We start from the raw sequence: 18798 nt of genomic DNA, 5'->3' as shown, positions 1-18798 counted from the left end.
ACTTTATAAAATGAACATATATATAATGTGCATAGAACATTTCGCGCAAAAAAAGGCCATCGCGCCTAAACGGCTGCACCTAAACGTCCGCGCCAAAACGGCTGTCTTTTTCTTATTCTTTTAAAAAATCGTCTTGGACACGCCTCTCGCGAAAACGGTAAACCTGTACATTCGAAGGGCCCTTTTCCTTAATTCAGACAACACACATCTTTTAACTCTTTCTCTCCATAATTATTTTCCACGTTCCGATGGAATTATTCATTTTGCTCATTTGTGTTTCACTACCCTGTTATGATAAAACTTCAATAACTTTTTTTTTTGTATATAATCAGGAAATGTTATATTAGGTAAATAATTATAGAAGAATGCATGCTCTTTTTATATTACACAAATTAAAGTTTATAAACCCAAAATTTAATTTAATTTGATGGGGTCAAATAAACGTTGGTATCGTCATTTAGGAGGGAAAGAGTTAAATATTTATTTTAATTATTGAAAGACTGGTGTTCTTTTAGGCTACTATTCCATGCATAAAGCCTAGTAGAGACTTGTTGTCCTCTTGAAAAATAGTTAAATACCTTCGCCCCATCACTATTAATTTTTAAATAAGATCAATAAGTGTAGATTTAATTAAATATCTCAATCTTAGCATCGTAACGACGGGTGTTAACTAGTATGGAGAATTCATAAGTATTTAAAGAGTCTTTTCCCTTCGTGTAAATGAAAAATACAAACGTTGAATTTTATGGACAAACCGTTAGACACATCAAGATCAAGACGGGTGTATTAGTTAGATCTAGACCTAGACTAGATCTAATATCTTATCTAGCTCTGGATTCTAGATCTATCTATAGATTAGATCTTGTCTACTTTATGTTAAAAATGTCCATTATCTGTTTTGTTTAAAAGACATTGTTCTTTTGGTTTGGTCAGTTTGGATGTTAACGTAAACGTTGTTTTGAATGATAATAATTAGATTACGATCATCACCGAAGATAGAGTTATTAAATAAATATTATAGAAGGTAAACATTATAGATCTAAATACTATTTCAAATAAAATTTAAAAATATTACAATAATCAATAAAGAAATCATTAGATTATAATTATCATTACTAATAATATATATCTACTAGTAATAGTAATACTAGTATTCTTAAGGTATAGAGTCAATAGAGAGATGTAGATTTGATAACATAACATTATTATTATATTAGTCAGGGGGTTACAGTCACAGTGAATCCCATCTTTAAAAAAAATATTAGTAAAATGTTTTGGATGTTCCTTCATAGTTAAAGATAATTACTTCCTAGTCCAAACCTCCCGCAGGATGATGGGGGATGGCAGTAGGCAGGGTTTGAACCCAGGACCATCGAAAAATCAGAACGACAGTTCAGCGAGCAAACCGCATGACAAGGCAGCAACTTAAAGAATAAAGGACACACAGCTAACAAAACATTGTTTTCATGACAAAAACATAAATCATTGCACATAGAAATTAAATCAAATTTATACTTACATAGTAAAAAGGCATTAACAGGTAGCCTAGATCAGGAAAATACAGTTGTATTTATTGGAAGCAAATAAAATTCAACTTAGGGAGCATACTCTTCTCTCCCTCATGTGCTTTCAGTGCGGCAATGATGCTAAGTGCCTTGCTTTTTAGGATATGGAGACTAAGAGGATTTTCTTGCTTATTCGGTCATCAAACCCAGTCCCCTGCATTTTCTCCATTTAATGGATCAGACCCTTGCACTCCCTGCTGGTAACAGTTTTATATTCCAGAGTACTCTTTGCCATTCTCTTCAATTTAAGTATGGTTGAAATGGTGGAATGAGAAAGTCCCATGCTTCTAGCAATGGCTAAGCTTTCATCGCACCTTTTGTGTGATCTTTACCTTTGTGTCTAGGTCTATGGTTTTTCTGGGTTTCTTAGTGGAACATCCTGTAGGAGTTGTACTCTTCCTTTTGTCAGCCGTGTTGATCGGATACTTTTTGATTGTAAAATTGTAAAAAAAAAAATATCAAAGTCCTCTTGTCTCAGCTCGGTACACAACACAACACTGCTCTGCCCAAATCGTGAAATTTCAAAACATCGCTCAATCATTTGAACATATATCAGAATTAAATGGTATTAATGTTTATTTGTGAAAGTCTTAAGTTGTAATTTTGAGTCATCTTTAAACAGACGCATTGTTAAGTGAGGACTCGCTGTATTAGTCTTTAACTTTCACCCTGGTCTAGATTCCATCAAGAACTTTAACAATTAAAAAATGATATTTAACCTTCGTTATAGACTGTTATACGTGATTATTAGAAAAAGCATCCTCTGTATACTTTAGGATACCTCATCTCAAGAAAATTAAACAAGCAACAAAAGAAAAAAGATTACTTGAAAAAAAAACAAAGCTTATTTAAGGGAAAGAACTGCTAATTACTGACATTGATCTGAAAATGGCTTGGTTTAGCTCCCTTTCTAATTAATTAGTACTACTTGATTTAGCAATCGATTAATTTTTTGATTGATTCATATATTGTCATTGGCTATGAATAATTATGCAAAATTTCTACTTGATCAGAGCATTGGAAGTAGGATAAAAACATGTCAAAACTTTATAAATCCATATATACATCAACATCTTTCATTAAGTAGCAATTATTCAAGCAAATTAATTAATCACCAATGATTAATTAACTAATTGATTAATTAATTTTTTTTATTGATTCACCTCTTATCAGGTACTATGAATAATAGAAGTTTGAACTTGAAGGATGGGAAATGGGAGATTGAGTTGATATTAGCTATGCCATTGAAACAGGAATATTCACATTTGAAATTTTGACTTATGGTATATCTAACACTGTTTTGATAAGTAAACTATAACTTACAAAAATATATATAAAAAAAAAAAAACACAACCTAATTAAATAAAATTCCAGTTCTCAGACACAAAAATATAGGTCACATTTCTTATTCCACATGCTAAGTTCTCCGCTTCACTAGTGCCATTACAACATGGTACAAAGTACCTGAATCAGCCAGGAAAATAAATGACTTCTAAAGCAAAGTTTCTTATTACATGACTAGATTAAATCATGGACATGCCTAGGAGATAATTTGAAGGAACATCTGTACTTCATGCTAAGAAGAAATTTGACTATAATCTAGTCTAGCTAGGTCTAGAAATAGACTTCTACTGTGCTTATGGCTCATATCTTACACGGTTTAGGCCCAATGGGACTCACAGGGCCCCCCGCTTCTGTGAGGAAGAGGGAACTGTGTCTCCTATTCTTTTTGGCTGCCACAGACTTGCTGATCTCCGTCTTGACGTCTGGAAATCCACAAGTTCTTGGCAGATGTGGTGGCTTGCGTGCATTACACACAGCAGCAGGGTTTCTGACCGGGGCTTTTGCAAGAGAGGATTTAAGCCTCTTATGTTCTCACTGTAAGGGAGTTTGATGATAAATAGGTGCTTGCTCAATGTTAGGTACAATCCTCCATCTGTCCAGGATTACAAGGAGCAAAAGTAATTTTTAAGATAATAAAGCAAGTCACAGATCCTCATTATTCATGTCTTTAGCCTGTTTTTGGTTGATAGTCTTTTTTTTTTTTTTTTTTGTAAAAGCAATTAAGTACTGGTCTTGTGGTTTGCGCTTCGGACTGCCATTTTGATGGTTCCAAGTTTGAACCAAATCTGAAGGGTTACAAATATTTCCTTTGTTTCCTTGCTATAAAATTTTTAAATCAAGTGGATGTTCATGCTCTGGAATGCATGATTTGAATTCGAACATTGCTAACTGATATCCCCATTTGGGCTAGGATGTAATAATCTTCAATCAGAAGGAACATCTGAAACATGATCAGACATGCATAAATAAGCAGCTCACTTAAACTCAATAAACGTATGGCATAATTATCTTCTTATTTGAAGGAACATCAGCCATTTCTAAGAATGTAAGGTATAAGTAATGCTAGAACACAACTTTTTTTTGACTAATTATTGCTATAAAAGCAGAAAAAAGTAAAGTACCCTTTTTAGACTTTGCACTCTATAGGGCAGATAATGTAAAAGTCATCTGTTTCAGGACAAAGACCACCTCCCTTAACTTTCCCAAAGTAATGTCAGGTACGCATTGGAGTTGAATGGACTAGAGGGGTGTACTAAAAATCCTGAAAAATTCAAAATCCCAGACTTAACTGAGATTCTAATCCGAGACCCCTCCATTCAGAAGTCGAACACTTATGCAGTCAGCTTGACCTCCATAAAAGGAGAACATTTGTATAAAATCATGATTGGCATTCCCTTGTCTTGTGGAATGCGTTCTTGACTTGTGCCTCGATGGCCCAAACTTGTAAAACATATAATAAGAGAAACAAAATTATATGCTGATTAACCAGTCAAAGCCATTTTTAGAATTAAATATTTATTGTTCCAATAGTCTACAGAATATTTTACATACAATTTGAAATGAGAAAATAAAATCAAAATGTCGATTCATTCTTCACTAGTACAAGTAAAAAAAAAATTTTTTAAGAAGAAAATGATATAACAGCGGCCCTACATTGCTGAAAAAAATGTATGCATTTTTAATCTCATTTATTTTTAATGAAATAATTTTCTCTTAATTCTGATGCAAGGAATTAAATATATTTATATATGGCAAAGTAATTATCCATGCAAAAGAATGTCAGCATGTTATCAAATAAGATTTGCATGTAGCCTTAACTTATTCTGCGTTGAGCTTCAGGATTGAAAGCTTGTAAAGGTTATTAGCTCTAATGTGATACAGAGACTCTCATCTATATAGATACAACTATAAATAGATAACTATTTAGTGCATCCTTTGTACATAAAAAGAACAAGTATTGATTAGCTGTCTTTTGCACACTTTTTAGCATTCTAAAATTACATTTTAAACTCCTTTGTTTGTAACAGTATTTAATTTGTATTAATTTGTATTAATTAATAGGCATCAACCTCCTTAACCCTTAAAGTGCTGATCTGTTTTACAGTGAGTGCATACCAAATGGAATTACAATGCTGATATTTAGAGGCTAAACTACCACCCGCATTTTAAGGGTTAACATTGTTAAGAATAGAAAATTCATAATGAAAAAACCTGAAATAGTCTTGTCACCTGATACCTCAAACTACTATGATGCACATAAAATGTTGACTGTTTATGATGTTCACAGTTTCTTGATCTGACCAGTCATGTATAAGATTGACATCCAAACACATTGTACTGTATTTATAGTGCTGAATGTAGGATCATGGCAGATCGCAAGGTCTGATAGGGAAACTTTATAGCAATACTGACATTAATGAATGAAGTTGAATTGCGTACCACAACGAAAGCCATATGAAATCAATTATTTATTACATTTTCATGATAAGCTCCAGAGATCATTGTTTTATAGGTTTCAGTTGTTTTTTGAGTATTGAAAGTTAGTACATTCCAACTAAAAAGTTTCCCTTTCAGACTTTTGCGATATATAGGGCAGATGATGTAAAGGTCATCTGTTTCTGTGGCCCATGGTTAATGAGGGTGTCATGTGGCCAGCACAATGACCAACCGCCTTTACTTTTCCCCAAGTAATGACAGGTACTCATTAGAGCTGGGTGGACTCAGAAGCCGCCCAAACATCCTGAAGTTAAAAATCCCAGTTTTCAACAGGCTTCAAACCTTGGACCTCGGTTCGGAAGCCAAGCGCTTTACCTCTCAGCCACAGCTCCCTCCCTCAATCTGAATGGCTGGGTTCAAACTTGGGTTCAGAGTGATGACAGTCCAAAGTACCTCATTCATTGACCTCTAGTTTATCTATGGAACAATCTTAGGTTCAAGCTTCCCATGAAGTTGATGTTTAAAGGGTGATTATTGAGCATATATTACAAAGCAAAAAAAAATAGTTTAAAAGATAATGGAGATTAATGAGCGCAAATAAGTCCTATCAGTTTACCAATAAGTTATCTCTTCACAAATAAGTCCTCTCTAGTTACAAATGTCCTCTGTATTCTTAAATTGTATGATTCACAAAAAAAAGTTGTCTTTATTCCTACTGTTCTGTACTACCCAGGGGCATAGCTAGGGGGGGGGAGGAGGGGAAAAATTGGAAAATCCCCCTGGGTCCCTCTTTGAGGGGGCCCCCAGATGAGTGTTTTTTACATTGAATATTAAATATGAAAAATGCAGGGGCCCCCAAATGATGGCAAATTCCTAGCTATGCCCCTGGTCCTACCATTGATTACATTTATTTTAAATTTCTTTTTTGAAGGACCATCAGTAAAAAAAAAAGTTAAAATTTATTCACCTTTTAAGAATCTTTTTTTTTTTCATCTATTCTTAGAGTGAAGAAATCATGGACTGATTACATGAACCAGAGTTCTTTGTGTTTAAGAAACTCCTCCTTCTGCACCTTTGGATTTTCCCACTCATCTGATGACATGGAGGACAAGAAACATTCATTAAAACGCCATGCCAAAAAGTCTTTTGCATGTAGCTACGATGACCTGAAAGTGAAACATAATAAACAGTCCCTTGGCTTTGAAATTCTGAAAAATCAGCAAGAGTCACTTTGGACTGTCCAATGTAAATCTGAGACAACTGCAGAGAGCAGCAGACATGAAGAAGAGAGAGAAGTTGAGAGCTACCCAAAAGTTCGTCAAAGAAAGAAAAGGTCAAGGACAAAGAGCAGCCACAATGAGGAAGTAAAGGATAATACTTTCAATAGCAGCCACTCTCCGAACTCTGAAGATAACCCATTTTTGCAGATGCTTTCAGACGAGTTAGAAGCTCTGAAGAGCCCTAAAACTAAATATTTCCACCCATCGAAGCATGAAAAAAACATCAAAAGCAAACATGTAACTGGAACTGCTGGCCATGATGCAGTAAAACCTATCAATAAGTATATAAATGGACAGATTGGGGATTCGGAAAATGAAGGCAGTGCAGAACTTGAGGAAAGATGTGAGTCTGAGTTAGAAGAAGGTGAGCTGTTAGAAGAACCAACCGAGACCTCCAGGAGTAGCCACAGCGGCAAAAGAAGGTCACACAAAGGTAAGAGAGCCTTGTTTCAAACAGTTTCAGGAAAAGGCTTTGAGCTCAAAGTAGAATATGACGCCGACTTACCCATCAAATCTGAGATCAAGTCTGAGGTTGTGGATCAAACCATCGAAGCTGAGCACAGTTCTACTTTACCAGACTCTGTCTATGGAGAGGGGGCGACAGTCGGTGCGACTTCTTTTTTCCAGTGCAAAGAAGAATATGATAGTGACTGGTCTGAAAAAATGGATGCATCATTGACCAGAGATTTGGTGGACATGTGCATGCCATTGACTCTAGAGGAAGGGGAAATTTCTTCTGCGGCGAGTGATAGTTCCAGCAGTTGTGCCCTGGTACTTTCTTGCGATGAGGATATCAAAGCTGAAGAAATGCGTCTTAGTAAACTTAGTCATACCGAAGACACAGATCCCATTTGTATTAACACTGATAAGCTAAAGCAAGAGTCAGAAACTCCGGTTTCAAATGGTGACGCGGCAGGTATTGTTGGATCAGTGCTTGGCAACATGATGCATGGTTTGTACTCGCAAGACGCAAGATATCCTCCCACAGGCACTGTCACCTCTGATGAGCAAGTTGACAGGACATCTTCTAGTCTTTCTGGATGTTCCTTCTCTACAAGGTCGCTGCCGTCTCAGTGCTCTGATCAGGGATCGTATCTAAGGCAACAGCAGGCACAGGGTCTGCCCCCATTCCTTATGCAGTATCAGCAGCAGTGGTTCACAAACATGAGCCAAACCATGTCATCCAACGTTTATCAGAGTCCGGCTCAAACCATGATCCAGCACATGCAGTGGGGCACCATGAACCAGGCCAACATTGGTTCCTTGTTCAGCACTGGGGCAGTAGGACCACCTCCTTGTGTTGGTCAGTTGTCTCACGCTTCACCTCTTTACTGCCCCCAGCAAAACTATTACCACACTAGTAACTGGACACAGCACATGTCAACTGGTCAACAGCCTGGCAGGTCAAGGAATGTGGTCCAAGGTATATTACCCTATCAGTACGAGGCATACCACAACCATTTAAATCAGCTGACAAATTTCAGCGCGGCAGTGCTCTCCTACTATATATTATTCCAACAGGCCGCACTGACCAGTGGTCAGTCCATCCCTCCCACCCATGTTGTTAGCAACCCTTTTATCGCTACTAATAATAATTCAGGTAAAGTATTTGTGCTCCAGTAGTTCTGTTGGAAGTTGCTTGGGTTTCACAGTTCAAATTCAATGGTTTGTTTTTATTTAACATTCATTAACTTTTGTGTTCTATTAACTACTGTTCACAGTTTTCTTTTTGTTTCTTTATATTAGTAACATATTAATATGGTATGGATAACATTTTTTACTAGACGTTTCTTTATAAGGTATGTTAAGAAAATAATGGAGGATGAAGTGTACACCTTTTTGAACTAATGTAAATTTATTTGAAACGTTTCGGTGAACTTTTGTTTTTACTTAGACTTAGGTCCTCCCATGCCATTTTGCGCATGGGGAAGCGGGTTCTCTACACAGAGCTTAGCCATAGGGAACTTCCAAAGCCTCCGATTGGTTTGGCGCCTCGCACAGATCTAAAGATATTTTTTTTAGAGAAAGTTTTATTCACAAATGTTTAGATCTACTTGTTAGACTAGATATGTTAGAAGAACTTTGTTTCTTTCTTTTGGTGTAATGTCAAAACGTTATTTCTATTTTGGTGATCATGATTCGTCCATGGAGTGCATTAATGCCATTGGTGGTATATGAATTTAACTTATTTGTTGATTTAGATATAGTTACAGGGACGGTTTATAATTAATTGCATATTTTCCTGTCATATTTTTTTTTTTTATTTCATTTGGAACCAACCTGTTCCCTTTGCCTAGGGCCTCCAATTATGTAGAGTTGGCTCTGCTCTAATGAATATCCACTACTAGATTAACACATGGATGCGCATAGGATATAAAAATTCTTTTTTTGAAGGAATATCTGTAATTTATAGGATAGAAAGATAAATTTGAATGTTTCGATGTGTACAGAAAGGGGAAATGACTTTTAAGTTGTTGTTTGCAGAGATGAGCAGCAAACTACGACAATGGGACATTGTGAAAACTAGCAGAAGAAGGCGCTCTGGGGGAATGGAGTTTACAGTCATGACCTACAACATACTGGCTCAAGATTACCTGGAGCAGAATCAAGACCTGTACCGCAACTGTGACACCTGTGATTTAGACTGGGCCAACAGAGGACCAGCCCTGCTTAAGGAGATAATCTCTCACAATGCTGATGTAATTATTAAGTTTTTTTTTGTTTTTTTTTTTACACATTATTTTAGTTGCAATGTTTTATACATTAGTGGAAAAAAATTTGAGAAATATTTATTGAAAAAACCTTGAGTCACACACTTGATATGTCTCAATTTTTTTATATTTTTTTTTTAAATTTCATCAACTAAAAAAAAAAGTTAGCAATCAACTGTTCATCAGTGCAGTCTCTGGTAATGGTTTTTGTTGGGACTGAAGATCATTGTTAAAAGTTTCTGTACACACTGTCTTGAGATTGATAAAGACTTTGAAACTAATTAAGCAAGATCTTGAGACTGATAAACCAAGACTTTGAAACTAAACCAAGATCTTGAGACTGATAAATCAAGACTTTGAAACTAAACCAAGATCGTGAGACTGATAAACCATGACTTTGAAACTTGTAGTTGCTTGTAGATTGTGATGTTTTAACAACTAAAGGTGGTTGGTTGTTGGTTGTGCTGGCTTAACAACTAAAGGTGGTTGCTAGTTGGTTGTTCTGGCTTTACAAATGAAGGTAGTTGGTTGTAGATTGTGATGTTTTAACAACTAAAGATGGTTGCTTGTTGGTTGTGCTGGCTTAATAATTTAAATATCAGGAAATAATGTGATCTTTGTCCTATCTCAGGGGCCGTGGTGGCTGAGTGGTTAAGCGCTTGGCTTCTGAACCTAGGGTCCTGGGTTTGAATTGGTGAAGACTTGGATTTTGAATTTCAGGATTTTCAGGGTTCCCCTGAGTCCACCCAACTCTAATAAGTACCTGGCTTTAGTTGGAGCAAGTAAAGATGGTTGGTCATTGTGCTGGCCACATGACACCCTGCTCATTAAGCATCAACCAAACAAACAGATGATCTTAATCATCATCTGCCCTATAGACCGCATGGTCTGAAAGAGGAATTATCTCATTTCTCTCCTGCTTTTTAAAGAAAATGTTTACAGTCTAATTCTCTTGTACTTAAAGTCTTATGAAAATTGTGTCCTGTTGTAACATGAATTGGCTTTGTTGTGGGAATGAGAGACAACAGAACCAACAATTACACTGCATGAGTTTTCCAATGTTTTCCTTTGCCTGCAATTGAAAAAAAAATTGGCCCACTCCAATACATTGTAAAAAGGCTTCTAAACGGGGCCAAAAAAGCTTTAGGTAATACCCAGTAGGGCTCTTCAGTTACATACTGCTGACTTAGAGGTTTGTTAATTGACTAAGTTACCAGCATACATCTTCTTAGCAAGCATGTGTCACTCTTTGATTGTAGATTGTTTGCCTGCAAGAAGTACAGCTAGAGCATTGGGAGCAAGACTTGATGGAGCCTCTAGTCAAACATGGTAATGTTTTTTTTTAAACAAGGATTTGTAGAATACCTTTTGATTAGAATTCATTCTCACACAGAGAACACGATGCACTGCTCACTTTGGTTGGGATGACAGTACTTGGCACAATTTGGTTGGGATGACATTAGTTGGCACAATTTGGTTGGGATGACATTAGTTGGCACAATTTGGTTCGGATGACAGTACTCGGCACAATTTGGCTGGGATGACAGTACTTAGCACAATTTGGCTGGGATGACAGTAATTGGCACAATTTGGCTGGGTGACATTAGTTGACACAATTTGACTGAAATGGCATTAGTTGGCACAGTTAAGCTGGAATTACATTTGTTGACACAGTTTAGCTGGGTTGACATTTGGTAACAAAAGTTTCAATATGAAAAGAAGGCACATAAAAAACATAATTGACAGTTTGATTAACTAATTGATTCATTAAGATAGTCCCATGCTCCACACAATCTAATCTTGCTCCCCACAATCCACACAATCTAATGTTGCTCCCCACAATCTAATATTGCTCCGCACAATTTAATGTTCCTCCACACAAACTAATGTTGCTCCACACAATCTAATGTTGCATCACACAAAACTAATGTTGCTCCACACAATCTAATGTTGCATCACACAAAAATAATGTTGCTCCACACAAACTAATGTTGCTCCACACAATCTAATGTTGCAACTTACAATCTAATGTTGCTCCACACAATCTAATGTTTCTCCACACAAACTAATGTTGCTCCACACAATCTAATGTTGCTCCACACAATCTAATGTTGCTCCACACAAACTAATGTTGCTCCACACAAACTAATGTTGCTCCACACAATCTAATGTCGCTCCACACAATCTAATGTTGCTCCACACAAAACTAATGTTGCTCTACACAAACTAATGTTGCTCCAAACAAACTAATGTTGCTCCACACAATCTAATATTGCTCCACACAAACTAATGTTGCTCCACACAAACTAATATTGCTCCACACAAACTAATGTTGCTCCACACAATCTAACGTACTTCCTTTACTTGTTCACCCCTGTTTTCAAACGCCAAGCCCTTGTGGTATTCCTTTTTTAAAAATTTAAATTAGACAACAAGAGATGAACTCTGGGTTCAGAAAGACATTTCCATTGAGGTTCACATGGGCACAGCAAAAACAGCAATATACTTTTCACTTATAAAATGTACTTTATGATTACAAAATCAGTTCTTCATTAACTGATAAAAGTACACAACCTGATATCTCATATTGCTTTGATAAGACTTTGGAATACAATTTTGAGTTATCTTACTGGAGTTTGACTATGTCACACAGAACACTGTATCAAAGTAAAATATACCGTATGTTACATAATATAATTAATGTTTTTATTTTGAGGAACAAGACATTAAAGTGTAAACATGATTCTTGCTTATGGAAGAAATAGATCATTGATTTTTGTGTCATAAAATTAGATTACCTTGCTCTCTACAGAAAAAAATGTCTGTAACTGGAGTTTATATTGATCTGCAACATTATATTATGTGCACATATTATCTGTCAAGAAGCATTATCTAAGAAGCAAGTATGGCCGTAACAAGATGTGAAAGATTGTTGATATTTTAGAGACCCAAGTTTCTTTTTCATAGATCTATTTAAATAATCATCCTTCTTAATAAAATATCAGTAATCAAATAAATGGCCACTTCAATATTTGTTCTTTAAATACGATTCTAGTATTTCTTTCTGAAACCCACTTAGTTCTAGCTAACTTCAAACTATTCCCATAAGTTATGAAATAAAGAATGACTATTACAACCTTAAATACAACCAAAAATGTCAGATCTTTTTGTCCTTTTCATTTCAAAATGTCAACCTTTTTGTCCTTTTCATTTCCAAAAATTTGAAGAAGTTTAAAAAACATGAACAGAAATCTAGCAATCAATGTTTCATCCTAAAATATAATGCATAATACATTTTACTATTTGCACTATATGTTGTATAGGGGGCCTGGTGTCAGAGTGGTAAAGTGCTTGGCTTTTGAATTGGGGGATCCTGGGTTCGAATCTCGATGATGATTGTTATTTTTTTATTTCGGAACTTCAAGGGCGCCTCTGAGTCCATCCAATACTAACGGGCTCAACATTAGTTTGGAAATGTAAAGGGATTCGTCTTTGGGCTGTTTACATGACACCCTCTTTCACCATTGGCCATGCAAACATACAGATGACCTTTATAAATGTTTTTTAGAATGACTTTGTATTCCTATGTAATGTAAACCTTAAAGCATATATTCAAACAATAGAAATGTATTTCAAAATTAAAATGTTATTTAACCTTCGTTAGGCTAATAATTGAGTATGCATCCTGTGTATGGGACCCCTTAACTCAAGTAAACATTAAGAAACTGGAACAGACACAAAATAGAGCAGCGAGATTCATAACTAATGAATATTCACATTTGACTAGAGTAACAGCTTTAGTAAAATCACTAAATTTAGAAAGCCTTCAGGGAGAAGACTTAAAAGTAAAGTAGCAATTATACATAAAACACTGGACCAGAATCTTCAAATACAAAAACAAAATTAAATAAAATACTCAGAAAGATAAAGGCACATTCCTTGTTCCATATGCTAGGACAAATGCTCTTTCTTCCCTAGTGCTATTAGAGCATGGAATGGGTTGCCTGAGGCAGCCAGGAAAACCAGTGACCAGGCTGAATTTAAGTCATTGGTTCACATGCAAGACTAGATGCATGACTCATAGGACGTAATCATCTTCTTTTTTTGAAGTAATGTCTGTATTATATAATATAAGATAGTCTACCTAATTTTATTTATTTTTGCCTAGTGCATATTTCATCTCAGTGTCCACTGGTCCAATCTCTTTTGTGGACCAGTGGATGTAAGGGGCCTCAGAATGGTTTCCATGATGCCTTTAGGTGCTCAGCAAACACGAGTTTAAGTTTAAGCCTTTCAGCCACACATCCCATTGATTAGGCTTTTACAATTTTCTTTCTATTGTTGGACACACCTTTTTTTTGTCTTGATTAAAGTGTTGACTATGCTCAAGCAGAGGTAACAGCTTATTCCAAATAACCAACTGAACACAGGTGAAAGGTCACCAATGAAATGAGACAATCAAGCGCCCTGACGATTCAAATTGTTTAATCCGGTAATGAAGGGAATCCGTCTATGTCGTCGCTTTTGCTAATGAAATGACTATGTCCAAAAACTTCTTTATAAAAAAAACTTGACTGTCTCTGAAGACCCTACCATATTGACTGTTTTTATTACATATCTGACTCTAGCCTTAATATTTTTATTATGATGTTATTGTCACTATATAAAACCTAACCTGAAATACACAAAACAAAGTGAATCTTAAATTTTACTGAATTTCTAATTGTAAACTAGTATATCCTAACACTATATGTAAAGATTTCTGTATTACTCTCATCTAAGGTTTGATCTCATAATTAAATTTATTGTTATTTTATTTCTCAGTTCAATATGATTCCTTGTCAGAATGAAAAAAACATCTTGTTTTTTATCTCTTTATTTTGATTAGGTTACCAGTTTGCTTACAAACAGAAAAGTGGTTTGAAGCCTGATGGCTGTGCCATATTGTTTAAAAAAGACAAGTTTAAGAAGTTGGAATTAGTGCCAGTCGACTTCAGAAAAGGCGGGCTACTGGATCGTGACAACATTGGCCTCATCTTGCTCCTCCAGCCTACCCCCAAGAGTACAAGAGTGACTGCGCCCAAGATCTGTGTAGCTACCACTCACCTCTTGTTCAACCCAAAGAGAGGTGACGTGAAGCTGGCCCAGATGATGCTCTTCCTGGCAGAGATTGATAAGTATGCTTACCTTGATAGGGATGTAGATACCCACCCTGATAGTGCCAGCAGCCAGGCTTCGTCAAGCAGCTTGGGCATGCCCCAGCAAACGCCTGCCCCTAAGAAGGTGTCTGCTGAATCTCATCATGCCAGCAAGCCCAAGCCGACGTACTGCCCTGTCATATTGTGTGGTGACCTGAACACAGAACCTTTCTGCGCCATGTACAAGTTCATCACCACAGGTGATATCAAATATGAAAAGTACACCTCAAAACAGTTTTGTGGTCAGAAGGAAGGTCACGGCAGTGGTGGCTCCTCTCTGATAGGTAAAGACCTTCTTTTAGAGTCGCTGGACATCACTCAGTCATGTCAGTACACGCCAGTGGTCAACCAGAGGTTTACCTACCCACCAGAGAGAAGAATGCTGAGAAACTCTGGCCGTGCCTTCCACGATCTCTACTTCAAGTCGGTTTACGGGCATTCTGGCAAGGATAAATATGGCAATAAATTGAAGGAGATTACCACCCAGCATGAGAGGGTCACAGCCACAGTGGACTACATCTTCTACTCTACAGGCATGAAAAGCATTGACGGCAGTCAGGCCACAAATGTCCCTCTAGAGCTATTGGCACGGTACAAACTGCTGACAACAGGAGACATGCGAGAAATTGGATATCTACCCAATAAAATGTTCCCTTCAGATCACTTCTGCCTCATTGCCAGGTTTTTACTAAAATGACTGACTTAATACTGGCTCAGTGTCATGGAATATGTTGTGAAATATATAATGTATCCTGTGTGCTGAGTATACGTTGCCACGAATACAAGACATTGTGCCTTGTTTTGAACACTGATGTTTTGAAGTTTGTTCTTCATGTCAATCTTCAGAGTCTTTCTGCATTCATTTTTTTCTGTTACTGGCTGGAGGCAGACAAAGCTGGGTTTTTTGGTTGTTGTTGTTGAACAAAATATTGTTTTTTATTTTGAAGAAGGATGTTAGGGTCTTGTCCTGAAAAGATGGAAAGTGGGTTTTGATATCTGTGTGTGTGTTTGTGTGTGCATATGTGTATTACTAAAGATTAGTAAAAAAAAATATAGGGCAGATGATGTAAATGTTATCTGCTTATGTGGCCTGCGGTTAATGAGGATGTCATGTGGCCAGCACAATGACCAACCACCTTTACTTTTCCCCAACCAATGTCAGTAACCATTAGAGATTGGTGGACTCAGAGGCGTCCAAAGATCCCGAAATTAAAAATCCCAGGATTCACTAGGGACCCAGGTTCAGAAGCCAAGCCCTTTACAGCGCAGCCACCGCGCCTCCCGTAACGTCTTACTAGAGATTAGATACTTAATCAAATTAAACACAATGATAAGATGTTTCATAATTGTTGTTTTTCATTCATAATTTACCAATAACATATCTTTTATTTTTTTTTTTTTTCGATTACCATCAAATACTCCTTTTTTTTCTAATTAACACCTTAGTTGGCTGCTTAATTTTTTTTTGACTTCATATGTTTTAAAAACAAAATGGAATGAAAAAGTTGCTCTCTAGTTCATGAAACAAACCATTATTTTAGTTTTTATTTGTAATATTTGTTCAGTTTATGGTTCAATATTTGCTTATTCGTCATATGATGTTTAAAGCAAAAAGATACTGTTGTTTTTTTTCTTTCTATTTAAATATAGTTTATTTTTCAATTGATGTTGAAATTACATGTTTTAAATCAAGGAAATGTTTTTCCCTAAATAAAAAGGGAGAAAACTGTAATTACCTTATGTTTCTGTTCTCTCAGAATTTTTTTTTTGTGTATGAGCAAAACAGTTCTAGTCTGATTTGGCTTTTAGTTAACTTTAGATCATTGTCTGTTTTCTGTTAGTGCTGGGTTTGTTTATACCATCATCTAGTAACAACCAATGTGTTCTAAAGGGAAGTAACTCCTTTAGATTTTTTTAATCATAATTTTCATTTGTTTATTTGTAAAGCAGCAGAGTAGTTGTGGGAAGTGTTTGTAAAGCAGCAGAGTAGTTGTGGGAAGTGTTTGTAAAGCAGCAGAGTAGTTGTGGGAAGTGTTTGTAAAGCAGCAGAGTAGTTGTGGGAAGTGTTTGTAAAGCAGCAGAGTAGTTGTTGGAAGTGTTTGTAAAGCAGCATAGTAGTTGTGGGAAACGTGGTCAAGAGGTTAAGTACCCTTGAATTTGGCTTGGCTACCTATGATGGGGGCTCGAGGTTCGACACTCTACTTGAGCAGAGTTGTGTTTACTGAGCACCTAAAGGCAGCACGGAAAACCTAATCCAAGATACCCCTCACTGGTCCACAAATGAGATTGGACTATAGCGCTCTGAGCATGCTGTAAGATTAAAAAGGAGCGCTATATAAAAGCTATAATTATTAAGGAAAGTAACTTGTTTTAATTTATTATTTTTTTCATTTGTTTGTTTGTAAAAGCAGCAGATAAATTAAAAAAAACTTTTTAAAATGTTTTATAAACAATTTTAAGTTCTTGACATTCCAATGTCATTGGCATTGCTACAAACAGTTGATTCAAAATGTTGAAATGTCCCATCAAGCTTAATCTTTTGCTCTTTCTCACAATCACTCTAGCCCTCGGGGGATCCTACTGAGTTTTGGAAGTTACAGTTACTTTACTTTAGCCATGTTGATCTTTATTTTGAACAGGAGTTGTGTTTCTTTTCTACATACAGTAACTGTTGAAGCAACAGTGAACTAGCCAATACTGTGAGTTATGTCACCTTAGTACAGGTATGGCAGTCTGGTTAAGTGGTATGTGCTCCGGACTGTTGTCTCAGTAGTTCCTGGTTCAAACCTTGGCCACCACCATCCCTTGCCGTCTGTGAAATTTGGGCTAGGATGTAATGATCTTGAAATCTGAGGGAGTTTGCAAACTATGTCAAACAAACATTAGATAATTGTGGGAGTTATGTTGACTTATATAAACTATTTGGCAGTTTTGTACGGTCTAGTACATAGTAAATAGGGCCAATATCAAAATTAAATATAACATAAAAGAATAATTTGTTGAATTTGTTTTTTTCTATCAGAATTTTGAATCTGTAAAACTCTACTAGAGTTTTTGTTATTTGCTTCGTTAATGAATTTATGTTTTTTTATTTACTATATTATTGAAACATACTATTACATTAAATTCTCAGAAAAGGTTTTTCATTGTCATGAGTTTTTGTTTATAATTCAAAGGAGTCTGTATTCTATTGTCTTACTGGCTGAAACTTGCAAAACATTAAATACAAATTTGTTTAAATTTTTTGTTTTAACTCTTTCTCTCCATACTGATGATACCAACGTTGATTTGAACCCATTACATTAATGTTTGGTTTTATCAACTTTAGTCAATTGATTATTGGTAATTAATTATTTTGCTTGATATTAAATAAGGGAAATCCATTGTACATTATTGAAAGATATAGTTTTAAGGGCGTAGTTCTTCCCCTTTAAATAAGCCCCCACGGTCCAACCGACTAAGAGAGGTAAAGGTCAAGTCTTATATTATAAAAGAAGAGTCCTTACCGATGGCAGGTGTAGACGAAGAAACTTAAAAAAGACCCCAAACGGACAACGGTTTTGGCTACACGAGATGTGACAAATCAATTCAGGTCGCAACTGGGGGAAATACTGCATTCGAAGAAAATGCCTTATAACACTTATGACAGGTACGAATGGTCAACCATCTTTTGAGGACAATTTTTGCTCAGATCGTACGGAAATGTTTGGACCGATTTTAAGACCCAGTACGCGCTTCAGAGGGTAAGTCAGGAACGTTGTAGATGTATCTTATCTTATCCTACATAATACAGACGTTACGTCAGAAAAGAAGATGATTACGTCCTACGCGTCATGCATTTAGTCAAGCATATTAACCAATGACCTAAACTCCGCCAAGTCACTGGTTTTCCTGGCTAGTTCAGGCTCATGTAGCGCTAGGGAAGAAAGAGCATTTGTACAAATTTGTCCTAGCATATGGAACGAGGAATGTGCCTTTATCTTTGTGTCTTTCTGACACAATGTATTCATTGACAAAAAGTAAAAACTGCAATTTCTTTCGTGCTATTGCGCGGTGGTTGAGTGGTAAAGCGCTTGGTTTCCGAACCGAGAGGTCCCGGGTTCGAATCCTGGAATTTTTTTTAATTTCGGGATTATTAGGGCGCCTTTGAGTGCACCCAGCTCTAATGGATACCTGACATTAGTTATGGAAAAGGAAAGGCGGTGGGTCGTTGTGCTGGCCACATGACACCCTCGTTAACCGTAGGCCACATAAACAGAAGGCC

General features: G+C 36.3%; 1 protein-coding gene across 3 annotated transcripts; it reads left to right on the top strand.

The window, feature by feature from the left end:
* The first annotated feature begins 746 nt into the window (after positions 1 to 746).
* Positions 747 to 17675, top strand: LOC106055465 (uncharacterized). 3 transcript variants are annotated; one of them, XM_056022675.1, is made up of 6 exons: positions 973 to 1024; positions 2739 to 2848; positions 6349 to 8225; positions 9110 to 9324; positions 10596 to 10665; positions 14225 to 17675. In XM_056022675.1, the coding sequence occupies exons 3-6, from the start codon at positions 6374 to 6376 to the stop codon at positions 15229 to 15231; spliced, it is 3144 nt and encodes a 1047-aa protein (XP_055878650.1). In that variant the 5' UTR covers positions 973 to 1024; positions 2739 to 2848; positions 6349 to 6373; the 3' UTR covers positions 15232 to 17675. The 3 variants fall into 3 exon arrangements, with proteins under 3 accessions (XP_013067184.2, XP_013067182.2, XP_055878650.1); XM_013211730.2 differs by lacking the exon at positions 2739 to 2848 and having other exon boundaries at positions 747 to 1024; positions 6349 to 8048; XM_013211728.2 differs by lacking the exon at positions 2739 to 2848 and having other exon boundaries at positions 747 to 1024.
* Positions 17676 to 18798: the final 1123 nt, after the last annotated feature.

This window comes from Biomphalaria glabrata, chromosome 3 (assembly GCF_947242115.1).
Source record: "Biomphalaria glabrata chromosome 3, xgBioGlab47.1, whole genome shotgun sequence".
Taxonomy (NCBI): Eukaryota; Metazoa; Mollusca; class Gastropoda; family Planorbidae; genus Biomphalaria; species Biomphalaria glabrata.
This window is presented reverse-complemented; position numbering and strand designations above follow the sequence as displayed.

Bases quoted from the DNA above. Each gene is read 5' to 3' on its own strand.
- LOC106055465 (XM_013211728.2), top strand. From the start codon at position 963: ATGATAATAATTAGATTACGATCATCACCGAAGATAGAGTTATTAAAT. The intron at 1,025-6,348 runs GTAAACATTATA...ATCTATTCTTAG, and splicing joins TTAAATAAATATTATAGAAG to AGTGAAGAAATCATGGACTG. The intron at 9,325-10,595 runs GTAATTATTAAG...CTTTGATTGTAG, and splicing joins TAATCTCTCACAATGCTGAT to ATTGTTTGCCTGCAAGAAGT.